Source organism: Entelurus aequoreus, linkage group LG08 (genome assembly GCF_033978785.1).
Source record: "Entelurus aequoreus isolate RoL-2023_Sb linkage group LG08, RoL_Eaeq_v1.1, whole genome shotgun sequence".
Classification (NCBI taxonomy): Eukaryota; Metazoa; Chordata; class Actinopteri; order Syngnathiformes; family Syngnathidae; genus Entelurus; species Entelurus aequoreus.
Window position 1 is genome coordinate 42,422,293 of NC_084738.1, and position 23,566 is coordinate 42,445,858.

General features: G+C 40.1%; 1 protein-coding gene across 2 annotated transcripts in view; it reads right to left on the minus strand.

The window, feature by feature from the left end:
• Positions 1-23,566, minus strand: part of csmd3b (CUB and Sushi multiple domains 3b) — an 822,373-nt gene that overhangs the window by 240,785 nt on the left and 558,022 nt on the right. The window contains exon 10 of one of the 2 annotated variants that reach the window (XM_062056514.1): positions 6,162-6,283. The exons of the other annotated variant lie outside the window; for it this stretch is intronic. Coding sequence (XP_061912498.1) covers positions 6,162-6,283 — 122 coding nt within the window. The remainder of the gene's footprint in view (positions 1-6,161; positions 6,284-23,566) is intronic. 2 annotated transcript variants of the gene reach the window in all.

Below are 23,566 nucleotides of genomic sequence, written 5' to 3' on the forward strand. Positions count from 1 at the left end.
CCTCTCCACCTGGCTGTTATCTACCGCCCCCCTGGGCCCTATTCGGACTTCATCAGTGAATTCTCAGAGTTTGTTGCTGATCTAGTGACGCACGCCGACAATATAATCATAATGGGGGACTTTAATATCCATATGAATACCCCATCGGACCCTCCATGCGTGGCGCTCCAGACTATAATTGATAGCTGTGGTCTTACACAAATAATAAATGAACCCACGCATCGCAACGGTAATACGATAGATCTAGTGCTTGTCAGGGGTGTCACCACCTCTAAAGTTACGATACTCCCGTACACTAAAGTAATGTCCGATCATTACCTTATAAAATTCGAAGTTCTGACTCGTTGTCAACAAACTAATAATAATAATAATAACTACTATAGCAGCCGCAACATTAATGCTGCCACAACGACGACTCTTACTGACCTACTGTCTTCGGTAATGGCACCATTCCCAAATTATGTGGGCTCTATTGATAACCTCACTAACAACTTTAATGACGCCCTGTGCGACACCATTGATATTGTAGCACCGCTAAAGCTAAAAAGGGCCCCTAAAAGGCGTACCCCATGGTTTACAGAAGAAACTAAAGCCCAGAAATTATCATGTAGAAAGCTGGAACGCAAATGGCGTGCGACTAAACTTGAGGTTTTCCATCAAGCATGGTGTGATAGTTTAATAACTTATAAACGCATGCTTACCTCAGCTAAAGCTAAATATTACTCAAATCTCATCCACCTCAACAAAAATGATCCTAAATTTCTGTTTAGTACAGTAGCATCGCTAACCGAACAAGGGACTCCTCCCAGTAGCTCCACCCACTCAGCAGATGACTTTATGAATTTCTTTAATAAGAAAATTGAAGTCATTAGAAAAGAGATTAAAGACAATGCATCTCAGCTACAACTGGGTTCTATTAACACAGATACGACTGTATATACGACGGATACCGCCCTCCAAAATAGTTTCTCTCTCTTTGATGAAATAACATTGGAGGAATTGTCAAAATGTGTAAATGGGACAAAACAAACAACATGTTTACTTGACCCAATTCCTGGGAAACTTATCAATGAGCTGTTTGTATTACTAGGTCCATCAGTGTTAAATATTATAAACTTATCACTTTCCTCTGGCACTGTTCCCCTAGCATTCAAAAAAGCGGTTTTTCATCCTCTACTCAAAAGACCTAACCTCGATCCTGATCTCCTGGTAAACTACCGGCCGGTGTCCCACCTTCCGTTTATCTCGAAAATCCTCGAAAAAATTGTAGCACAGCAGCTAAATGAACACTTAGCGTCTAACAATCTCTGTGAACCTTTTCAGTCCGGTTTCAGGGCAAATCACTCTACGGAGACAGCCCTCGCAAAAATGACTAATGATCTATTGCTAACGATGGATTCTGATGCTTCATCTATGTTGCTGGTTCTTGATCTTAGCGCCGCTTTCGATACTGTTGATCATAATATTTTATTAGAGCGTATCAAAACGCGTATTGGGATGACAGACTTAGCCTTGTCTTGGTTTAACTCTTATCTTACTGACAGGATGCAGTGTGTCTCCCATAACAATGTGACGTCGGACTATGTTAAGGTAACGTGCGGAATTCCCCAGGGTTCGGTTCTTGGCCCTGCACTCTTTAGTATTTACATGCTGCCGCTAGGTGACATCATACACAAATACGGTGTTAGCTTTCACTGTAATGCTGATGACACTCAACTCTACATGCCCCTAAAGCTGACCAACACGCCGGATTGTAGTCAGCTGGAGGCGTGTCTTAATGAAATTAAACAATGGATGTCCGCTAACTTTTTGCAACTCAACGCTAAGAAAACGGAAATGCTGATTATCGGTCCTGCTCAACACCGACATCTATTTAATAATACCACCTTAACATTTGACAACCAAACAATTAAACAAGGCGACTCGGTAAAGAATCTGGGTATTATCTTCGACCCAACTCTCTCGTTTGAGTCGCACATTAAGAGTGTTACTAAAACGGCCTTCTTTCATCTCTGTAATATCGCTAAAATGCGTCCCATTTTGTCCACAAGCGATGCTGAGATCATTATCCATGCGTTCGTTACATCTCGTCTCGATTACTGTAACGTTTTATTTTCGGGCCTCCCTATGTCTAGCATTAAAAGATTACAGATGGTACAAAATGCGGCTGCTAGACTTTTGACAAAAACAAGAAAGTTTGATCATATTACGCCTATACTGGCTCACTTGCACTGGCTTCCTGTGCACCTAAGATGCGACTTTAAGGTTTTACTACTTACGTATAAAATACTACACGGTCAAGCTCCTGCCTATCTTGCCGATTGTATTGTACCATATGTCCCGACAAGAAATCTGCGTTCAAAGAACTCCGGCTTATTAGTGATTCCCAGAGCCCAAAAAAAGTCTGCGGGCTATAGAGCGTTTTCTATTCGGGCTCCAATACTATGGAATGCCCTCCCGGTAAAAGTTAGAGATGCTACCTCAGTAGAAGCATTTAAGTCTCATCTTAAAACTCATTTGTATACTCTAGCCTTTAAATAGACTCCCTTTTTAGACCAGTTGATCTGCCGTTTCTTTTCTTTTCTTTTCTACTCTGCTCCCAACCCGGGGAGGACCGCTAGCCTGTCCATCAGATGGGGACATCTCTACGCTGCTGACCCGTCTCCACTCGGGATGGTTCCTGCTGGCCCCACTATGGACTGGACTTCCGCTGATGTGTTGGACTTTCACAATATTATGTCAGACCCACTCGACATCAATTGCTTTCGGTCTCCCCTAGAGAGGGGGGGGGGGGGGGGGTTACCCACATATGCGGTCCTCTCCAAGGTTTCTCATAGTCATTCACATTGACGTCCCACTGGGGTGAGTTTTCCTTGCCCGTATGTGGGCTCTGTACCGAGGATGTCGTTGTGGCTTGTACAGCCCTTTGAGACACTTGTGATTTAGGGCTATATAAATAAACATTGATTGATTGATTGATTGAACTAAATAATATTTCCAGGGCTTGAATTTACAACCATTTTAGTCACATATGTGCCCAAAATGTAATCTGTGCAACTTCAGAATATTTGGGAACAAACAATTATTGTATTGTGAGCGAAAGTGGTGGCATTAGCCTCTATGTTGTGACTTAATAACATAGAGGCTAATGCCATGACTTTCATTGTGTTTCAGTGTATCTTGAAGGATCATGCAAGTAATAGTTTCTTGTTGATGCTGTAAACAAAATGTCATTGTGCAAACCCATGTTTGTTGTTGTACTGAACACAGATTGAAAATAAACCCACTGAAATAATAATAATAACAATGATTAATTTCTAAGTCTTTGTTAGCCGTTTGTGAAGTTTTGTGCTCGTGCGCTGCGTTCGCTCGCATCCTGTGCATCTCCTGGGGGCTAAGCCCCCCCTGTCCTTAAAAGCTAGTGACACCCCTGCTAGTTACGTCCTAACTCCCTCATTACAGACAAAATGGAGGTAGCAAGCAGACTTAACGCCTTTTTCACCAGCATAGCCGCAACTCTAGTCAACAAGCTGTCCCACCACTCTGGTCGCTTTGGTGTAAAACACATTAAAGCCTTCTACAGAAAGCTAGGAGTATCCAACAATGATTTCAAATTAGAAATGGTCACAGCTGATGAGGTGCTTAAAAAATTGAGCGCGCTCCACCCAAACAAAGTCACCGGCCTTGATAATAATCCCTCCAGATTCCTCAGGGACTCTGCCTCCATCATTGCCCCGATCATCACGCACATAATAAACCTATCAATTACACAAGGCCAAGTACCAAAATATTTTAAGATAGCAAGAGTAACTCCCCTCTTTAAAAAAGGAAGCAAATTGGAACCTGGCAACTACCGACCTGTTTCTATTCTCAGTTCCATTTCGAAAGTAATAGAAAAAATAGTTTATGAACAGGTCGATAGTTACCTTGCCACTAATAAACTCATGTACCAATTCCATTCCGGCTTCAGAACTAACCACTCCACTGACACATGCCTTCTCTATCTGACCGACCAAATCAAACATGAGGTGGACGCGGGCAAATACTGCGGCATGGTCATGCTGGACCTTCAGAAGGCCTTTGACACTGTTAACCACGCTATACTGTTGGATAAGCTCAGAGCAATCGGATTTAACAAAACCTCATCGAGCTGGATGCAATCTTACTTGGAGGGGAGGGAACAGGTGGTAGAGGTGAACAGCACCGTGCCCCCCCCCCCCCCCCCCCCCCAGTGAGCTGTGGAGTCCCCCAAGGCAGTATATTAGGGCCTTTACTGTTCCTAATATACATAAACAACTTGTCATCAGCATGCGACTGTGAATTGTTCTTGTTTGCGGATGACTCGGCCTTGCTGGTATCAGACAGGGACAAGTCACAGGTGGAGAAAATCCTCAGTGCTGAACTCTATAGAACTTGCACCTGGCTCGCTGACAACAAGCTATCCATACACTTGGATAAAACGGAATCCATCCTATTTGGGTCCCACATCAACCTTAAGAAAGTCAATGACTTCACTATAAATGTGGGTGACATTGTTATCACCAGGAAAGATGAGGTCACCTACCTAGGTTCCATTCTACAGGCTAATCTTTCCTGTGATAAAATGGCAACCAAAGTAATCAAAAAGGTCAACCAACGAACGAGATTTCTCTATAGAATCTCCTCTCTGGTCAACAAAAGCACCATGAGGATTCTGGCGGGAACTCTCGTTCAATCCTTTTTCGATTACGCATACACCTCCTGGTACCCTAGCACCTCTAAAACCCTCAAATCTAAACTCCAAACATCCCAGAACAAGCTAGTCAGATTACTTCTAGACCTCCACCCCAGATCTCACCTCACTCCTACCCACTTCTCCAAAGTGGGCTGGCTCAAGGTGGAGGACAGAGTAAAACAACTTGCACTGAGCCTAGTCTATAAAATCCGCTACACTTCCCTGATACCGAAGGACATGTCAAACTACTTCCTTAACGTAAATGACCGCCATAACCACAACACCAGGGGGAGCTCCACTAACCGCGTTAAACCCAGATTCCGATCTAACAAAGGTCTTAACTCATTCTCTTTCTATGCCACATCAATGTGGAATGCGCTCCCAACAGGTATAAAAGAAAGGGCATCTCTATCCTCCTTCAAAACCGCAATAAAAGTACACCTCCAGGCAACTACAACCCTAAACTAACACCCTCCCCAGATTGTTAATAATCAAATGTAAACAATCAAATGCAGATACTTTTTCTTATGCCTTCTGATCTCTCTCTCTCTCTCTCTCTCTCTCTCTCTCTCTCTCTCTCTCTCTCTCTCTCTCTCTCTCTCTCTCTCTCTCTCTCTCTCTCTCTCTCTCTCTCTCTCTATGTCCACTACTTGCTGTATATATCCTACCAAGTCAGACCTACACTGTTCCAATATCCATTTCTCTGTTCTCAATTGTTGATGACTGATGATAACAACCAAACCTAAACCCCCCCACCCCCTCCACACCCCGGATTGTAAATAATGTAACTAATTCAATGTGATTATCTTGTGTAATGACTGTATTATGATGATAGTATATATCTGATAGTATATATATATGTATCATGAATCAATTTAAGTGGACCCCGACTTAAACAAGTTGAAAAACTTATTCGGGTGTTACCATTTAGTGGTCAATTGTACGGAATATGTACTTCACTGTGCAACCTACTAATAAAAGTCTCAATCAATCAATCAATCAATGTTTTTGTGTGTGTGCGTGCATTGACAGTTCCCGTTGTTGTGTTGTTTTGATAATAAAAATATTGGTGATCCATTACCCCCTTGGTGTGTTTGTTTGATATGTATACAGTATGATATATTATAGTGTCTTCAAAGTGTGCATTTTTTAATTAAATACTGACTTTCATTGAGGCTAGAACCAATTATTCATGTTGACATTGTTTCTTATGCTTCACTGTGAAGACTTTTCGATCGATGAACCACGTTCAAGAACCAATTAAGTTTGTCAATAGAGGTTCCACTGTACTTTCTATTTCCTGGTCAGCTGGTTGATTAATTCCAGCAATTAAAAATGAAAAAGACGCTAATAGTGGAAGTATACTATTTGAGAAGCACAAACAAATACATGTTTTACCAGTATTTGAGTAGGTTTGTTTCTTGCAAAGACATTGAAAGCCACCAACCTTGTTAGGGTTTGAAGCGGTGATGATCCAAACGCACTGCGCGTTGCTCTCATACTGAATGGGGAAGTTGGGCGAGGTGAAGGTTCCTGACGGCCCCTGAAGGTTGCTGCCGCAGGTCTTGACTGTGAACATGAGCAAAAAAGGAGTGTAATAACAAGAATGATTCTCATGTTGCAATCCGAGGCGACGGCCGCCACGCTGGAAAGGGCGGAAGGAAGGATGTACGGAGGGGTCAGGCAGGAGTTATTGACACCGCCAGCCCCATCCCCCGCAGCTGTGCTTAATTGGAGGCTATTGGCTGTGAAACACCACCGGATTAGCTGGAGTTGCACTATTGACTGATGGGGGACACTCAGCAGCAATTCACAGCACATCCGTAGAAAGTCAGCCACTTACAGACCAGCTAGCTCAGTGACAATTAGGAAGGAAGTGGCGAGGGCGGGGCTATTCAGCTCGGGGCCCACAGGCAAAATCAGTCGCTGGTTGACACATTTTTGCGGCATCAAAGGACACTGGTGGTGTAGTTGCCCGCGTTACTAAAAAATGAATAGGTGTCAAACACAAAACTTGCGATAGTATTTTACATGGCCAGCGAAAGCCGGGAAATAATATGTGTCGATTGAGTACTTTTTATTTTCCTATTAAATGTACTTGTTCTTTCCCAGCAAGCACAAGACATTAAAACAACGTTGATAACTTGTTGAGTTACTAATGGTCCTGACGTTGAGCAACTCAAACATAACGTTGGAACAACATGCTTTTTGACGACGTTTAATCAATGTTGGGTTCTGACGTTAATTTGACCATTGAAATTTGTTCATTTTCCAACACAAATACAACGTTGAAACAACATGCTTTTTGACGTTTATTCAATGTCAGGTTGTTTGATGTTGATTTGACCATTAAAATTTGGTCCTTTCCCAACCAACAACGTGGATCCAACATTAGACACCAATGTTGTCTCAATATACAAACTTTGCAACGTTATATCAAAGTCAGTTTTAAAGCACATAATAAACGTTGTATCAATGTCTTGTGCCTGCTGGGTTCCACGTTACCAAAAAAAACCAAACATGTACAGCATGAAATTGCACATACTTTAAACTTTAATAATGCATTGACTATGATATCGTCATACATTACAAACATTGTTTTGTTAAAAATAAAAATAAATATTCCAATATCTGCTTGACTCATGGTGTTAAAGCAAGTCATTCATGAAATTGTACATAGTAAAAATGACAATAGATGTTTTTTGGTAAAAATGTGATAGATTAGTCGGCAGAATTTTACTGTGGTATCGTTTGTCCATTTACAGTAACACTGTGTATTGTATAAAACTACTTTTTATGGTAAAACTCTGGCAACTGAAACCGAGTTTGACATCCCTGATGTAGAGGATCTTTGACCAGCATCTGTCAAATCAGTAGGTATTTTAGAAAAGCCAACAGGTCCTCTCATAAAAAGGTTATTTGTGTGTTTTTGCAGTTGGTCCTTTAAAAAAGGCGGAATACTCTCTAGAATTCAGACCAGGGGTCCTCAATAGGCAGCTCATGGGCCAATTTTGGCTTACTTTAGCCATGTATCAGGCCCCCCAAACATCACCCACATTCCAAAAAATGGTTATTCGTGGTGAAAACACATTGTGGGTAGTTGGATAGCACAATGGGTGAACGTTTTAAATCAAAATCAAAGTAAGATTTACCATTGTTATTGTTTTTATTAAAACACAATTTATATTTGTATTGTTATAATTATGTCTATTTTATGTTTATATTTGTTTTACAATACTGGTGGTTCTTGTGATGTAGAGAGCCATATCAAAAACATTCTGTTTCTTCTTTGCATTATGGCACAAAAACTGGCAACATAAATAATACATCCACCGTGAAAATGACACATGCTTGTTGTTAACACACCAAATAAACCGTCATTACGCATCCTAGAAGCCAGCTTGTGCGTCCTTGGGTCGTCCTGCTTTGAGTCGGGAGGTAATTTTCTGCTTGGTTTGAAGCGGCGTTTGTTCCTTAATTAGTTTGTTCAACGATTGGGACCTGCAGGAGCGCACACCCATAGCAGAAAACAGGCTAACACAGAAAACCATACATCTGCATGAATGCACATGTGAGACTATATACACACATAATGTACAAAATGTATTCATTAAAACCCTTTACTGAAAGTCACTAATGCAGAAATTAAACTAGGCAACATAATCATTGACAATTTTGCACGTGGGGCAAGTGGGGTAGTGCCCCTGGACCTCCAGTAGATTGCGATGGCGATGGCGATGGCGATGGCGATGGCGATGGCGATGGCATTAGAAAAAATATATTATACAATTACATGGGTTCTTAAGGTGTTCCATAATAGGGTGTTTTTGGACAAATTTGACGGTTTATGTCAGGGGTGTCCAAACTTTTTCCAATGAGGGCCGTACACGGAAAAATTTAAGCATGCGGGGCCATTTTGATATTTTTCATTTTCAAACCTTAACAAAATATATGGATTTTTTTTTTTAACCTTTAGGGCTCCCGGGGACTATAAAGGGTCTCAGTCATTAAACTGTTAAAAATAAGTCAAATTATTATTTTTTTATTATTATTTAACGCTTACAGTAAGTCTCTATATCAACTTGAGGTTGATATAAAGTAAAAAAAAAAAAGGTTTTCTGTCAAAGACAACTTTGTTTTTATAGTAAAACTGAAATATGCAGTATTTAGTAATTAGAGCCTTAAAAGATCAATAATGCAGGACACCATTGATTTTAATTCTTTAATATTTTTGAGTAATCACAGTGAAAAGTTAAATAAAATCCTACTAAATATATTTGGGATCCAAAAGGTCCCCCACTCATAAAGTGATACATTTTTATTAGTTTTTTTTTTACTTTTAACACTTAAATTACGGGATCAACTTCAGATATATCTGTCGATTTTACGTTTGAACTATTATTTTGTTTGTTTTGTGCTCTTTTGTTGAATAAAACAAAATGTTGATGTTTTTATATGGCAACCACACAATATATGCAATATTTTTTCCACATAAAACATTTTAAAGTGATATTTTTTAACTAATAATTCATTATAACATAGATTTTTAGTCTTTTTTTTTTTTTTAGCAATGGCAAAAAAAAGAAAAATAAACAAAGACAAAAGAAAAAAAACAGCCTGCATGGCAGCTTTGTGTCAACATTGTAACTTTTTCTTGTTAGATTTCACCTAATCCCACTTTTTTAAAATGTTTTTTAAAATGTTTGCAATATTATCAATTTTGCAATTTTTGCAGAATGTGTGGCGGGCCGGTAAACAATTAGCTGCGGGCTGTAAATGGCCCCCGGGCCGCACTTTGGACACCCCTGGTTTATGTGGACTCTCCCTGTCTTTGCCCTACTTTGTTGGGAAGCTGAATATCATGGAAACACAAATATTGACGTCTGCAATTACTTTTGAAGTTTTAGGGCCAAATCTGCCTTGCAACAAAGGGCAGTGCAAAAAGCAAAAAACAAAAAACAAAACAGTTGATGATGTGCTTGTTAATAATGTTTCAAATTTATCTGCTCACCTAGATAAAATTCACACAGTAAGGAAATTAACATAGTCCCTCCGCCATGTCCTAGGTTTTCTCCGTGGTCCCCTACCGGTCGGACGCCCCCTAAACACCTCCCAGGAGGCATTTGGGGGGCATCCTGACCAGATGCCCGAACTACCTCATCTGGCTCCTCTGGATGTGGAGGAGCAGCGGTTTTACTGTGAGCTTATCCCGAATGACAGAGCTTCTCACCCTATCTCTAAGGGAGAGCCCTGACACCCGAGGGAGGAAACAAATTTCATCCACTTGTACCCGTGATCTTGTCCTTTTGGTCATAACCTAAAGCTCATGACCAAAGCTCTCCCAATGGAGAGCTTTGCCTTCCGGCTCAGCTCCTTCTCACCACAACGGGCTGATGCAGGGTCCGTATCATTGCAGAAGCCGCACCGATTCGCCTGTCTATCTCACAATCTACTCTTCCCTCACTCATGAACAAGACCACAGAACCACATCATCCGCAAAAAGCAGAGATCTAATCCTGCAGACACCAAACTAGATCCCCTCAACGCCCTGACTGCGCCTAGAATGTCTGTCTATAAAAGTTCTAAACAGAATCAGTGACAAAAGGCAGCCCTGGCAGAGTCAATACCCTCACTGGAAACGGGTCCGACTTACTGCTGGCAATGCAGACCAAGCTCTGACACTGATCATACAGGGAGCAGACTGCCACAATCAGGTGGTCCGATACCCCATACTCGGAGCACTCTCCAAAGGACTTCCCGAGGGACACGGTCGACTGCCTTCTCCAAGTCCACAAAACACATGCTTGGCAAACTCCCATGCACCCTCAAGGATTTTTTTATCAAGAGTATAGAGTTGGTCCACAGTTCCACGACCAGGACAAAAACCACACTGCTCCTCCTGATTCTGAGTTTTAAATATCCGGCTTAGCCTTCTCTCCAGTACACCTGAATAGCCCTTACTGGGAAGGCTGAGGAGTGTGGTCCCACAATAGTTGGAACACACCCTCCGGTTCCCCTTTTTAAATAGAGGAACCACTACCCCAGTCTGCCAATCCAGAGGCACCGTCCCCGATGTCCACGAAATTCTGCAGAGTCTTGTCAACCACGACAACCTCCCAGCATCCAGAGCCGTTGCAACTCCTGGCGGATCTCATCCACCGCCGGGGTCATGCTACCGAGGAGCTTCTTAACTACCTCGGCAACCTCAGCCCCAGAAATAGGAGAGACCACCACAGAGTCCCCAGGCACTGCTTCCTCATTAGAAGATGTGTAGGTGGGATTAAGCAGGTCTTCGAGGTATTCCATCCACCAATCCACAATATGCCCAGTCGACGTCAGTAGCACACAGTCCCCACTATAAACGGTGTTGACAGTGCACTGCTTCCTAATCCTAAGGCGGTGGATTGTGGTCCAGAATCTCTTTGAAGTCGTCTGGAAGTCGTTCTCCATGGCTTCTCTGAACTCCTCTCATGTCCGTGTTTTTGCCTCTGCAACCGCCAAAGCCGCACACCGCTTGGCCTTTTTTAATTATACATAAATATTATTAGCATCCTGAGATAAAAAAAAAGGGTTTCTAAGAAGACATGAAGTAGGTTCATATGAGTCAATTATTAGTATTAAAGTAGATAAGGAAAGTTGAGCATTGTGCCGAAAATTATATAAATAGGATAATATTTAACCAAACTAAGATAATAAATTATAGATCAAATTGTTATTAGCATCCTCAGCTTAAATGTTGACTAAAAAGACAGGAAATGAGCAAACTACTACAAGTCGATGTATTTAATTCAGGGCTTCCACTTAATGTAACTGATCGTAATCTGCCAAGGAAAAAATGATACCCGCCACACCTTAAAAATATGTTTTTTTAAACGTATGTTTTTTTTAAACGTAAAATAAAGTAATATCATGCAAAAATGAAGTAATATCATGCATTGTAGCCTCCTCTCAACACTTGAAAAATTCTTAACTAAGTACATTGTAAAATAAGCAGCAACATTTGAAAATACAGCAAAATGAAGTAATATAAAAACACTTATCTTGATCCTAATTATTAATAACACAGATTCGTTTTAAATGTATGTATTCATTTTTTTTTTGGCTTTTTTAAAGAAAATCTTTAACCACGCCCACAACACGCCCCTAACCACGCCCTCACTGCCACAGGTATCTTGGCAATTTCAGGGAAACCCTGTAAGTAGTGTTAAGTTACAATGGAATGAAAATAACTAACTTACAAAAAAACACTCTATACAAATAATTTTACTAAAAATATGAATTATAACCACAAATATTACTTTAAAAAAATATTTAAATTGTGTTTACTACGACAGTATGTGTGTTCTAATAGAATGTGTGTTTTTCCGGCCTGTATAAATGACAATTGTGTCGGTGTGGTGGACAGGGGACAAGCTGGAAACCCTTTGGAGAGGATCTATACCTCCCCGGTGTGTCGTTTTGGTCCTCCGTCACCTCTGCTTCCGCTAGACTGGCCCCTGACTGATTGTCTCTCTAATTCTCAATGCATCTTCCCCTGACCTTCTCTTGTGTTCGGCTCACTGCAATCCATACACTCATAGCCACATGCAGACATGACATGTGTGTGGACTACAGTGTGTGTGAGTGTGCGTGCGTGCGTGATGGTATATCTGCATGTGACAGAGTGTGCATGTGTACACTTTGACAGTTCAATCAGGGTGGCTTGGACGGGTGGTCACATGATCAGCGTGCCAATAGGTGATTGGGTACAGTGTTGCCATAGAGACCGCAAGGAAGGAATTATCGTCGGTGTGCAATTTGTATACAACCTTGTTCCTCAGAAGATTGTTCACAAAGATATTATAGTATTTTTACCACTTTTAATACGTCTGACATGTCCCACAATAGTATGTTAGAAGTGAAATTTAGACACAGATGTAAAAACAAAGAAAAAAATATTTTTTTGGTAGAAATTGCATGCAAATGCTGAAAATGCTAACAGCACGACAGGTAGCATCAATTCAGAAAATATGACTCTAATAGTTAGCATACATGAAATTACAAAATATTTGACCCTGAGGTGTATAACTGCAAACTTAGTTCAAAAGCTAGCATGTTAACAATAGCATGAAAGGTAGATTCAAGTTACAAAATCAGTGCGGTCCAACAATAATTTTAAAAAGTCACTTGTTTGGATTTGGATTAATCATTAATAATTACTTGCATTGTTTAAATGAACTCAAATAAGAACCCAATATTTGGACACAAACACAATTGTATTGTCAGAATGTCATCCACAATAATTTCTTTAAAATGTTTTATGTATTAAATGCATGTCACTTATTGGTCAAAACTTGCAATCAGTTTGAGTTCTAAAGTACCGTTGGGGTGTATTTTGGAGTGAAATATTGCCAGAGAGCACACCAGTTCGAGTCTCCTCACTCATCTTTGCCCTGACGTATGAAATGTCCTAAACACTGACCATATAACTTCATGCGCTGCCTTTTAAGTAAACCATCCATGGTCATGTAAAGGAGCATGTGGGCTCAAAATAAATGGCGGGATTAATCTGCATACATACATGATTAATGCATGATTTTTTTTAGTTAACTTGTTATTCTTGACAGCTCTGAACCAAATGTATGACTCCTTGGCCTGTACCTGCTTAATAAGCTAAAAAAAAAAGTTAATTGCTAATAGTTAGCATACCGTACGTGAAATAATGAAATATTTGACTTTTAGATCTATCTACAGAGTTTGTGAAAAATGCTAATATTAGCATGCCAGGTTTTTAAACTCATTTTGCAGGTATACGCCTAATATTAGCATGCCAGCATTAGCGTGTTCGCAGATCATTTTGACTTTGGAAACGTTAAGAAATGTGTGAAATGTGGACGTTTAAAAAATGTAACACTTCTCAACATTCACACAATAAATACAACAAATAAACATGTCTCTACCTTATGAATAAAAACAGAGAAACGGGAAATACAGCTGCGGTCGTACGAGTTGGAATCCAATCAAAAATATACGCTTCTAAAGTCGATGATCCTTTTATATCCCCATCATGAAGTTAAAGGTTAGCAACACTAGGATAGCTACAGCAGGGAAGGGATTCATATGGATGGTCCCATTGCTGGGTGGATCTCGTGTGAGAGGAAGTGAGAGGAGGGACGGCGTGGCGAAGTTGGTAGAGTGGCTGTGCCAGCAATCGGAGTGTTGCTGGTTACTGGGGTTCAATCACCACCTTCTACCATCCTAGTCACGTCCGTTGTGTCCTTGGGCAAGACACTTCACCCTTGCTCCTGATGGCTGCTGGTTAGCACCTTGCATGGCAGCTCCCACCATCAGTGTGTGAGTGTGTGTGTGAATGGGTGAATGTGGAAATACTGTCAAAGCGCTTTGAGTACCTAGAAAGGTAGAAAAGCGCTATACAAGTATAACTCATTTAACATTTATAAGTTGGGGGTTCATCATTTGGCAATGCAGTGTGCTGAAAATGATCGAAAGTGCCACTCTACAGAGCAACTGACGCTGTCGTCGAAATTAAAATTGCCACAAAACACACTTTAGGGTATTCAACCCTAAATTGGATAGTGCACTCGCCCAATTCGTCATGTTTCATTTGTCAGGTAAACCCGACGAATCAATCCCCTTCCTACTCTATGTGTAAAGTGCTAACATTACACCCACATTGTAACAGCAACATCATGGTAAGTTAGTTTATTTGCTAAAGAAGAAACAAACGCTCAAACTTACAGCTGTCTCGCCTGTAGCTGACGAACATATATTTGGCAACTTCAAAAGAGAGTTTTGGAGGGCCTCTTTTCTTTCAAGTGTAGCTAGCAAGTGTTTTTTTTTAAATTAATTTTTTTCCAATGCCCAGCAGGGAAAGGCAGAAGATCCTTGACTGCTGTCGCCATCTCAAGGTCCGCGTGGTCCCAGCGAGCAGATCAGCCTTGGAGGTTGGCGGGTCACAAATCCCCTCGGGGCGCGCTTTGTATTCAACTACTACACAACAACACAGAGGACGCTTGAAAACACTTTCCTTTCAGCTCGCATTCAAGGACAGATTTGGAGCAGCTGCAAAATGTTAACTAAAAAAGTGTGGTTCATAATGGTTATTTATTGATTAAAACTAGGGATGTCCGATTATATCGAACTGGCAATATTATCGGCCGATAAATGCTTTAAAATGTAATATCGGAAATTATTGGTATCGGTTTCATAATTATCGGTATCGGTTTTAAATAATAAAATGTATGACTTTTTAAAACGCCGCTGTGTACACGGACGTAGGGAGAGGTACAGAGCGCCAATAAACCTTAAAGGCACTTCCTTTGTGTGCCGGCCCAATCACATAATTAAGGCTGAAACGACGCGTCGACGTAGTCGACGTCATCGGTTATGTAAATACGTAGTTTTTGTGCGTCGACGCGTCGCATAATTACGTCACACTACCGTCATGGCGGAGCGCAAAGCAGACTGTGCGAGCGAGGGGAAAAACGCACGCCAAAAGTCGTCAAAAGTGTGGGAGTATTTCAATACACAGCCTAATAATGTTGTTGTATGCACACTGTGTCGAGCGGAAATGGCCTATCATAGCAGCACAACGGCTATGAACGAACACTTGAAAAGAAAACCATCAACCATCAACTAGTCAATCGTCCGCGTTAGCATACGTTGTCATCATTACACAAAAACATGAATGTGTCATTTGTATCTGCTAGGGGTGTAACGGTATGTGTTTTGTATTGAACCGTTTCGGTACGGGGATTTCGGTTCGGTACGGGGGTGTACCGAACGAGTTTCTAAGCTAAAGCTAACTTTAGCTGCTAAAGTCTTAACAAGTTGCTTTGCTTCTCTGCCTCTGTCTCAGCACGCAGCATTGTCCCACCCACACAACCATCTGATTGGTACACACGCAGCATTGTCCCACCCACACAACCATCTGATTGGTACACACGAAGCATTATCAGCCAATCAGCAGTGCGCATTCATAGCGCATATAGTCAGCGCTTCAGCGTGGAGCAGATAGGTGTTTAGCAGGTGAGCATCAGGCAGCGGACTCTCCCCAAATGATAATAAACACCTCCCAGTCAACTACTAGTAACATCACTATGAGCCCGTTGACCTTCTAGAAACTTAAACTACAGCTCAGCTCGCTCGCAGTCCTGGTTTGAGGTGAAGGCTAATTACCTCTCAGTTCCAGCCACATCGACCCCTTCTGAGCGCCTATTTTCAGCTGCTGGGAATATTGTAAACAAGAAAAGAAGCAAAGCAAGTAGACATGCTAACCTTTCTTCATTACAACTGTTAGTCACTCACTGGAATGAGTAGAATTGGTTATTGTGTACTGTGTTGGACTGGATGTTTATTTTGCACATTTTAAAAGCAATACTTAATGTTTACACTGCTCCAGAATATTTAGATTGGCACTTTTTTGTATTGGATGTTTATCTTTATTTTTGCACATTTTAGCAAATAAGCAATACTTTCACTTTTGTTGAAATGTTTACACTGTTGTTACAGAATATTTCGTTTTGCACTTTTTTGTATTGGATGTTTATCTTTATTTTTGCACATTTTAAAGCAAAATAAGCAATACTTTTACTTTTTAAATGCTTATACTATTGCAGAATATTAAGATTTGCACTGGATGTTTACTTTTATATTTGCACATTAAAAAGCAAATAAGCTACTTTTAATTTTGTTAAATGTTAAAAGTTTTAAATGTTTACATTGTTACAGAATATTTTGTCATGTTGTTGTCAATGTTGACTGAGTGGCCATACTTTTTTTTTTTGTAAATAAAAGCCATGCCTTTTGAAAAAATTGGCCTACTTTTATTTTTTCATCTTCATTTTAAATAAAATAAAATAAAAAATAATCGGTAAAAGGAAAAATAATCTATAGATGAATCGAAAAAATAATCTATAGATTAACCGATTAATCGAAAAAATAATCTATAGATTAATCGATAGAAAAATAATCGTTAGCTGCAGCCTTACACATAATATCTACGGCTTTTCACACACACAAGTGAATGCAAGGCATACTTGATCAACAGCCATATAGGTCACACTGAGGGTGGCCGTATAAACAACTTTAACACGGTTACAAATATGCGCCACACCGTGAACCCACACCAAACAAGAATGACAAACACATTTCGGGAGAACATCCGCACCGTAACACAACATAAACACAACAGAACAAATACCCAGAATCCCTTGCAGCACTAACTCTTCCGGGATGCTACAATATACACCGCCCGCTAGCCCCCCCCACACCTAAACCCCGCCCACCTCAACCTCCTCATGCTCTCTCAGGGAGAGCATGTCCCAAATTCCAAGCTGCTGTTTTGAGGCATGTTAAAAAAAAAAAATGCACTTTGTGATTTCAATAATAAATATGGCAGTGCCATGTTGGCATTTTTTTCCATAACTTGAGATGATTTATTTTGGAAAACCTTGTTACATTGTTTAATGCATCCATTAGGTCATCACAACAAAATTAGGCATAATAAAGTGTTAATTCCACGACTGTATATATCGGTATCGGTTGATATTGGCATCGGTAACTAAGAGTTGGACAATATCGGAATATCGGATATCGGTAAAAAAAGACATTATCAGACATCTCTAATTAAAACCAATAGTGGTAGAATTACGGTGAGACGACATTTTTGGTTCCAAAATCAATTATTTGGGTTGTTATTGTTATCACTTTTAATTAAGGATTCAACATCACTTTAATTGCTCAGCTTAAAATGTTTGAACAAACTTAAAGATGATCCCCCAAACGAGCACTTTTAAAACTTTTACTTAAGTTGAGCTTTGTTTAAGCTATGTTAACTCCTCAAAGCAGGACACTGGCATTCAAACGGGAGTTCAGAACAAGCGGTCGATTTTGTGTCATGCCTGATTATTAGTGACTGGAATTCAATGACATTAAGGACGTGTGAGATGTTATTTCAAAACGGCTGCTTGCATGGTCAATTCCGCCTTAAGTGCAACGTTCCCTCTAAGGTGCGCGCCTGAGCAATTGCACACTGCTCACGCGTCCTCTGCGCACAGCAAAATTTATGCCGCGCACAAAATAAAATAAAATCTGAACTCTAAACCAGAGGTGTCAAACGTACGGCCCGCGGGCCGGATCAGGCCCGCAAACAGGTTTTATCTAGCCCGCGTGATGAGTTTGCCAAGTATTAAAATGAGCTGCATTTTTTCGGAATGAACGAAACTGCTGTTCCAAATGAGTCCACTGGATGTCACAATAGCAATTCTATCAGGACTAGCAAGAGGTACAAAGTAAAGCGTGGTTGCGGCTCCTCTCCCTCGACCCAAATGAAACTTGCTGCTTCGAACACATCGTTATTAGGCAACTTTAAAACGAGAAAACTTAATCCTTTTGAATAGTTTTTACCTCCGTTTCTTACGGTTTGTTGCGTTAGCACTGGATTGATACGTGGACATGACAAAGAAGGTATTTGATACCTAAAAGAGTATACATGTTGTGTTTTTTGTTCAATCCCGGAAAGACTGTGACTTAAAGTGTAATCCTGGCTTTGTAGATACACTGAGACAAAGTCTAAGCTCATTGTGTTTTTGAAACTGCACCAATTTCCTCAGAATTTTCAAAAAACTTGAAATGTTTTGTCCAGAGGATTATTTGTGATTTGTACGTTTTCAGAATGTGCTTGTTCTATTTTTGGCCAAAGTAAAACAAAGTAAACAACCTGGAGTTGTCTTTGTTTTTAAGTTATCATGCCATGATTTTACCATCCCGGGCGCACTTGGGAATAGATTTTCCTCCATGCGGCCCCTGAGCTAAAATGAGTTTGACACCCCTGCTTGAAACCAAATAAACACATAACTATTTGTTCTGTAGGATTTTGCAATGCAACGCTCTGAGTGACAGGTGACAACACACGGCCACAACAGCTAAAACAATGCTCATCAACACTGTTCAATTATTGTAACGTCTGTCGAGACGCTTTAAAGAGGACAGGATTTCCATCGATCACTTTATTGAGCAAAACTGTTTATATTCGCCCGTAACCACACCAAAAATATTAGTAAAACACTTCTATCAAGAAAAACTGACCATTGTCTCCCATACAAACCAGACTTAAAACAACTTTTTGTCATATGTCTTATCATTAGCAGCCGGTTGCTCTCTCTCACCGGCACAAAAACACGCACTCAAGGCACTGAGCCACAGATGCGTTTAAGGCCTAAAAAAAATCGGACAACTCCAACACCGCACAAAGAGTAAATACCAGGTCGCTACACTATGACTCCTCAATCAGATATGTGCTTATTGTATTGTCATTTATTAATCATGGAATGCTGTTACTAGATTAAAGAAGTCCTATTAAAAAATATATATTTCACAAACAGAAAGTTACAGTAATGTACACTTTTTCCCATGCTTACATCTCATTGTGCAACATGAGAATGTTTTAAGGGAGAATAAATGTGATGTCTGGAAGGGGTACACATTATTTCCAAAGAAAAACCTCTACCCAGACATGCAGAACGAGTACATAGCTCATGAAAAACAATAATTTGTGTTACTTTCATTGTAAGTGGGCCAAATTACCTATATTAGAAAATAATCTAATGAAAATGACTGCTGTCATTTGATTATTAAAATAAAAGATTTAACTTGTTATTAAGTCAGGTCACAGTGTGCACATCTGATGTTGCTCCGGGTGTTTTTGCGTTTTCTCAAACACATGAAAAATGAGAGGGAACATTGCTTAATAGGAACTTAGTGATTAAAGTGAATGCATTATTTAAGGAGCCTCATTTAACATATATTTACCGGGCCGCCCCAGGCAAAATTGGGGCCCTAAGCAACATGTTATTTTGAGCCCCTTCCATTACAAAAATGTTTCACACCTTTTTAATTTATGTGAAACAAGGGTTTTACTTTTTTAATCAAACTTGAATTCTATTTCATGCATGTTTTGTACTAAAACAAATTAATGGGAAAGAACGTGTGCAATATTTTTTTTGTGCAAAATAAAAAATTTAACATATATCTGCAAATCTTCCTGACACACCTCCAACCAGGATTTGGACACAGAATGACTGTTAACAAGACCAACGAACCATGGGGAAAGTTACCATTATTTTCCTGTCAGTGATGGGTGGAACAGGAAGGGGCTAAGAGTACGTTCACGGTGAAATTTCACATGAAAGATCCTGTCAATCAACAATTGACATTTTGCATACGCTTATTCACGCAAAACTGATTGGTTGGCGCTACGGACAGCGTGTGATCTGCGTAAACCTGCTACTGCGTAGTCGTTAAGGGTACAAACAAAAAATGTATTCACATCCGAAACGCAAATCTTATTCATTTCGATGCTAAATCGTTTCATAATTTCCAAAAATGTATTACAAAAACAAATAAATAAAATACTTTTTAACTTTTTTTTAATTAGAATCATTTAAAAAAAACCTGCATGAGTTTTTCTAACCTGTAACCAATTTTGAAAAAGTTATATTATAATTAGTATAAAAACAATACATTGAGAGAATCGTGTTGAATCAATAATCGATTCTGAAATGAATCGTCACACTCGGACAGGGGTCGGGTACCTTTCTGTCTGAGAGAGTCATGAAAGCCAATTATTTTAAAATGTATTTCCGTGAGAGCCATATAATATTTTTTAACACTGAACACAACTAAATGCGTGTATTTTTAAGTAAGACCAACATTTTTAGAGTACAATAAGTCTCTTATTCTTTTTATTAACATTGTTATTCTGAAGCTAACCAATAATAAATAAAATACTTCTTACCATTAATGCAACTTCTCGGTAGAAAACGGATGGATGAATTAAAATGCATGAGAATGTTTTATATTTTGAACGTTATTTTTAACACTGTGATTACCAGTGGAACTATTCATTACTTATCGCGTTAAGCAATGTCAGCTAAGATTTATCTGAGAGCCAGATGCTGTCATCAAAAGAGCCACATCTGGCTCGAGAGCCATAGGTTCCCTACTCCTGCCCTAGGAATTGGAATCTGATCGAATCGATAAGTGCCCAAAGATTCACACCCTTTGTAGTCACTACTTTCTGATGCTGTCTGGGTCCTGTTTTAGCTTTTGCGATTCTCTGCAAGGACACTAGGGGCAGTGTCTTCCTGTTGCCTTATATCATGGGTGTCAAACTCTGGCCAAATTTGGCCTGCCGTGTAATTTCACTTGGCCCTTGAGGCAATATCAAATTAACACTACAGCTGGCCCGCCACCACATTCACCACTAATTTTAATACTTGCCAACCCTTCCGGGAGTCTTTCAAACTCCGGCCAGCTAGCCAGCCAGCCAGTCAGACAGCCAGTCAGCCAGTCAGCCAGTCAGTCTGCCAGTCAGCCAACCGGTGCGGTTTCAGCATGCATACACAATTGGATGCAATGCATACTTCATCAACAGCGATACATGTTACACTGAGGGTAGCCGAATAAAAAACGTTAACACTGTTAGAAATATACGCCACACTGTGAATCCACACCAAACAAGAACGACAAACACATTTCGGGAGAACATCCGCACCGTAACACAACATAAACACAACAGAACAAATACCCAGAACCCTTTGCAGCACTAACTCTTCCGGGACGCTTCAAGGTGTGTGTGTGTGGGGGGGGGGGGGGAGGTTTGGTGGTAGCAGGGGTGTATTTTCATTATTGTTATTTTATTTAAAAATTTATTATTAGCCTGTGGAAACAGTTTATTTTGATATTTACCTCAGAAGGCTGCACATAGAAAAGAGGCATTACATTTTTATTTACATTTTATTTGATATGCCATTTATATTTTTTAATTATTATTATCATTATTTGAAACTCGATTTTGCATGTCACTATAAAGTTATATAAGCCTTGCTTGTTCAATATTCACTGCAAAACTTGTTTGGGTCCCTATTAAAAGGTTAATTTGTACAACCTTGGCCCGCAGCTTTGTTCAGTTTTAAATTTTGGCCCACTCTGTATTTGAGTTTGACACCCCTGCCTTATATTATCCTGTGGACTAGCTATCGTGCGCTCTGTTTTTATGCATAAATTGTGTACCAAATATGTGTTATATGTGTTTTGTGTTGCACGATTGCACCAAGAAAAATTCCTAGTTTGTGAACCTGTTCTCAAACAATGGCAATAAAACTATTCTGATTCTGATTCTGATTCTGATGTTGCTTCCTGCGCAGTAGGAATGAACAATACGTAAAACAGCAAAGGCGACAGTACATACTGGAATCGATGTATAAAAAACAAAGACTTTGTTAAAGTTAGATTTATTTGATAATGGTGCACGTTAAGCTGCGCTGGACGGTTTAGAAAGGGAGGAGCCAGCCTGTTGCATAACGACGCCTTCATAGGGCCTCTTTTTATTTTTAAGACACTTCTTCACTTTGTATTTGGAATCAAACATGTTTTTAGTTGCTCGGCTCGTTGAATAATGACAAAAAAAGTTTGAATGAAGTTAAATCGGTCACACCGGTCTGAGAACTTTCTGGGCTGTGCTCCCAAGTGGGCATTTTTACCAGGCTGCCAACATGAGAAAAGATTGACCGATGGACTCGGAGGATGATTGATGACATCATTAAGCCGGCGAGGCATCCCAATCGGACGAGTGTAAATTGCTAGCACAAAAAAAGAGAGCGAAAGTATTTTTTTCTTTTGTCCAGCGCTAACACTTTTATGAATATGTGCACACAGAGATGCTTCATTCAAAGTAAGGAGATTGACTTAACACCCCTAATGTCTCTCTCTCTGTCTCTCTTCTCGCTCAAACACTGATTTGCTTCGGTGGATTTGGCCATCTGTCCATTAATCAACACACCACATGGGCACTGTCCACGCTTGTGTGAAATGTCCGTCTGCCTCCCTCGTCTAAAAGTGTCCACAGAGTGGACAGTTGCAGCCTTTTGTGTTGCTAATCATTGTTTTTATGACACATTTGTGGCGCCCCCTATGGGTCATGGTCAAAATGCTTTGGAAGGCAAACTGTAACACATACAGTCTTGGTCAAAAGTTTACATACACTTGTAAAGAACACATGGCTGTCTTGAGTTGAAACAAAAATTGAGCTGTTTGGCCACAATACCCAGCAATATGTTTGGAGGAGAAAAGGTGAGGACTTTAATCCCAGGAACACCACACCTACCGACAAGCATGGTGGTGGTAGTATTATGCTCTGGGCCTGTTTTGCTGCCAATGGAACTGGTGCTTTACAGAGAGTAAAAGGGACCTCCAAATTCTTCAGGACAACCTAAAATCATCAGCCCGGAGGTTGGGTCTTGTGCGTAGTTGAGTGTTCCAACAGGACAATGACCCCAAACACACGTCAAAAGTGGTAAAGGAATGGCTAAATCAGTCGAGAATTAAGGTTCCAGAATGGCCTTGACAACGTCCTGACTTTAACGTGTGGACAATGCTGAAAAAATAAGTCCATGTCAGAAAACCAACACATTTAGCTGAACAGCACCAATTCTGTCAAAAATTGTGGTCAAAACTTCAACCAGAAGCTTGCCAGAAGCTTGTGGATGGCTACCAAAAGCACCTTATTCCAGTGAAACTTGCCAAGGGACATGTAACCAAATATTAACATTGCTCTATGTATACTTTTGACCCAGCAGATTTGGTCACATTTTCAGTAGACCCATAATAAATTCATAAAAGAACCAAACTTCATGAATGTTTTTGTAACATACAAGTATGTGCTCCAATCACTCTATCACAAAAAAATAAGAGTTGTAGAAATTATTGGAAGCTCAAGACAGCCATGACATTATGTTCTTTACAAGTGTATGTACACTTTTGACCACGACTGTATATCTTTAAAGTTGTATC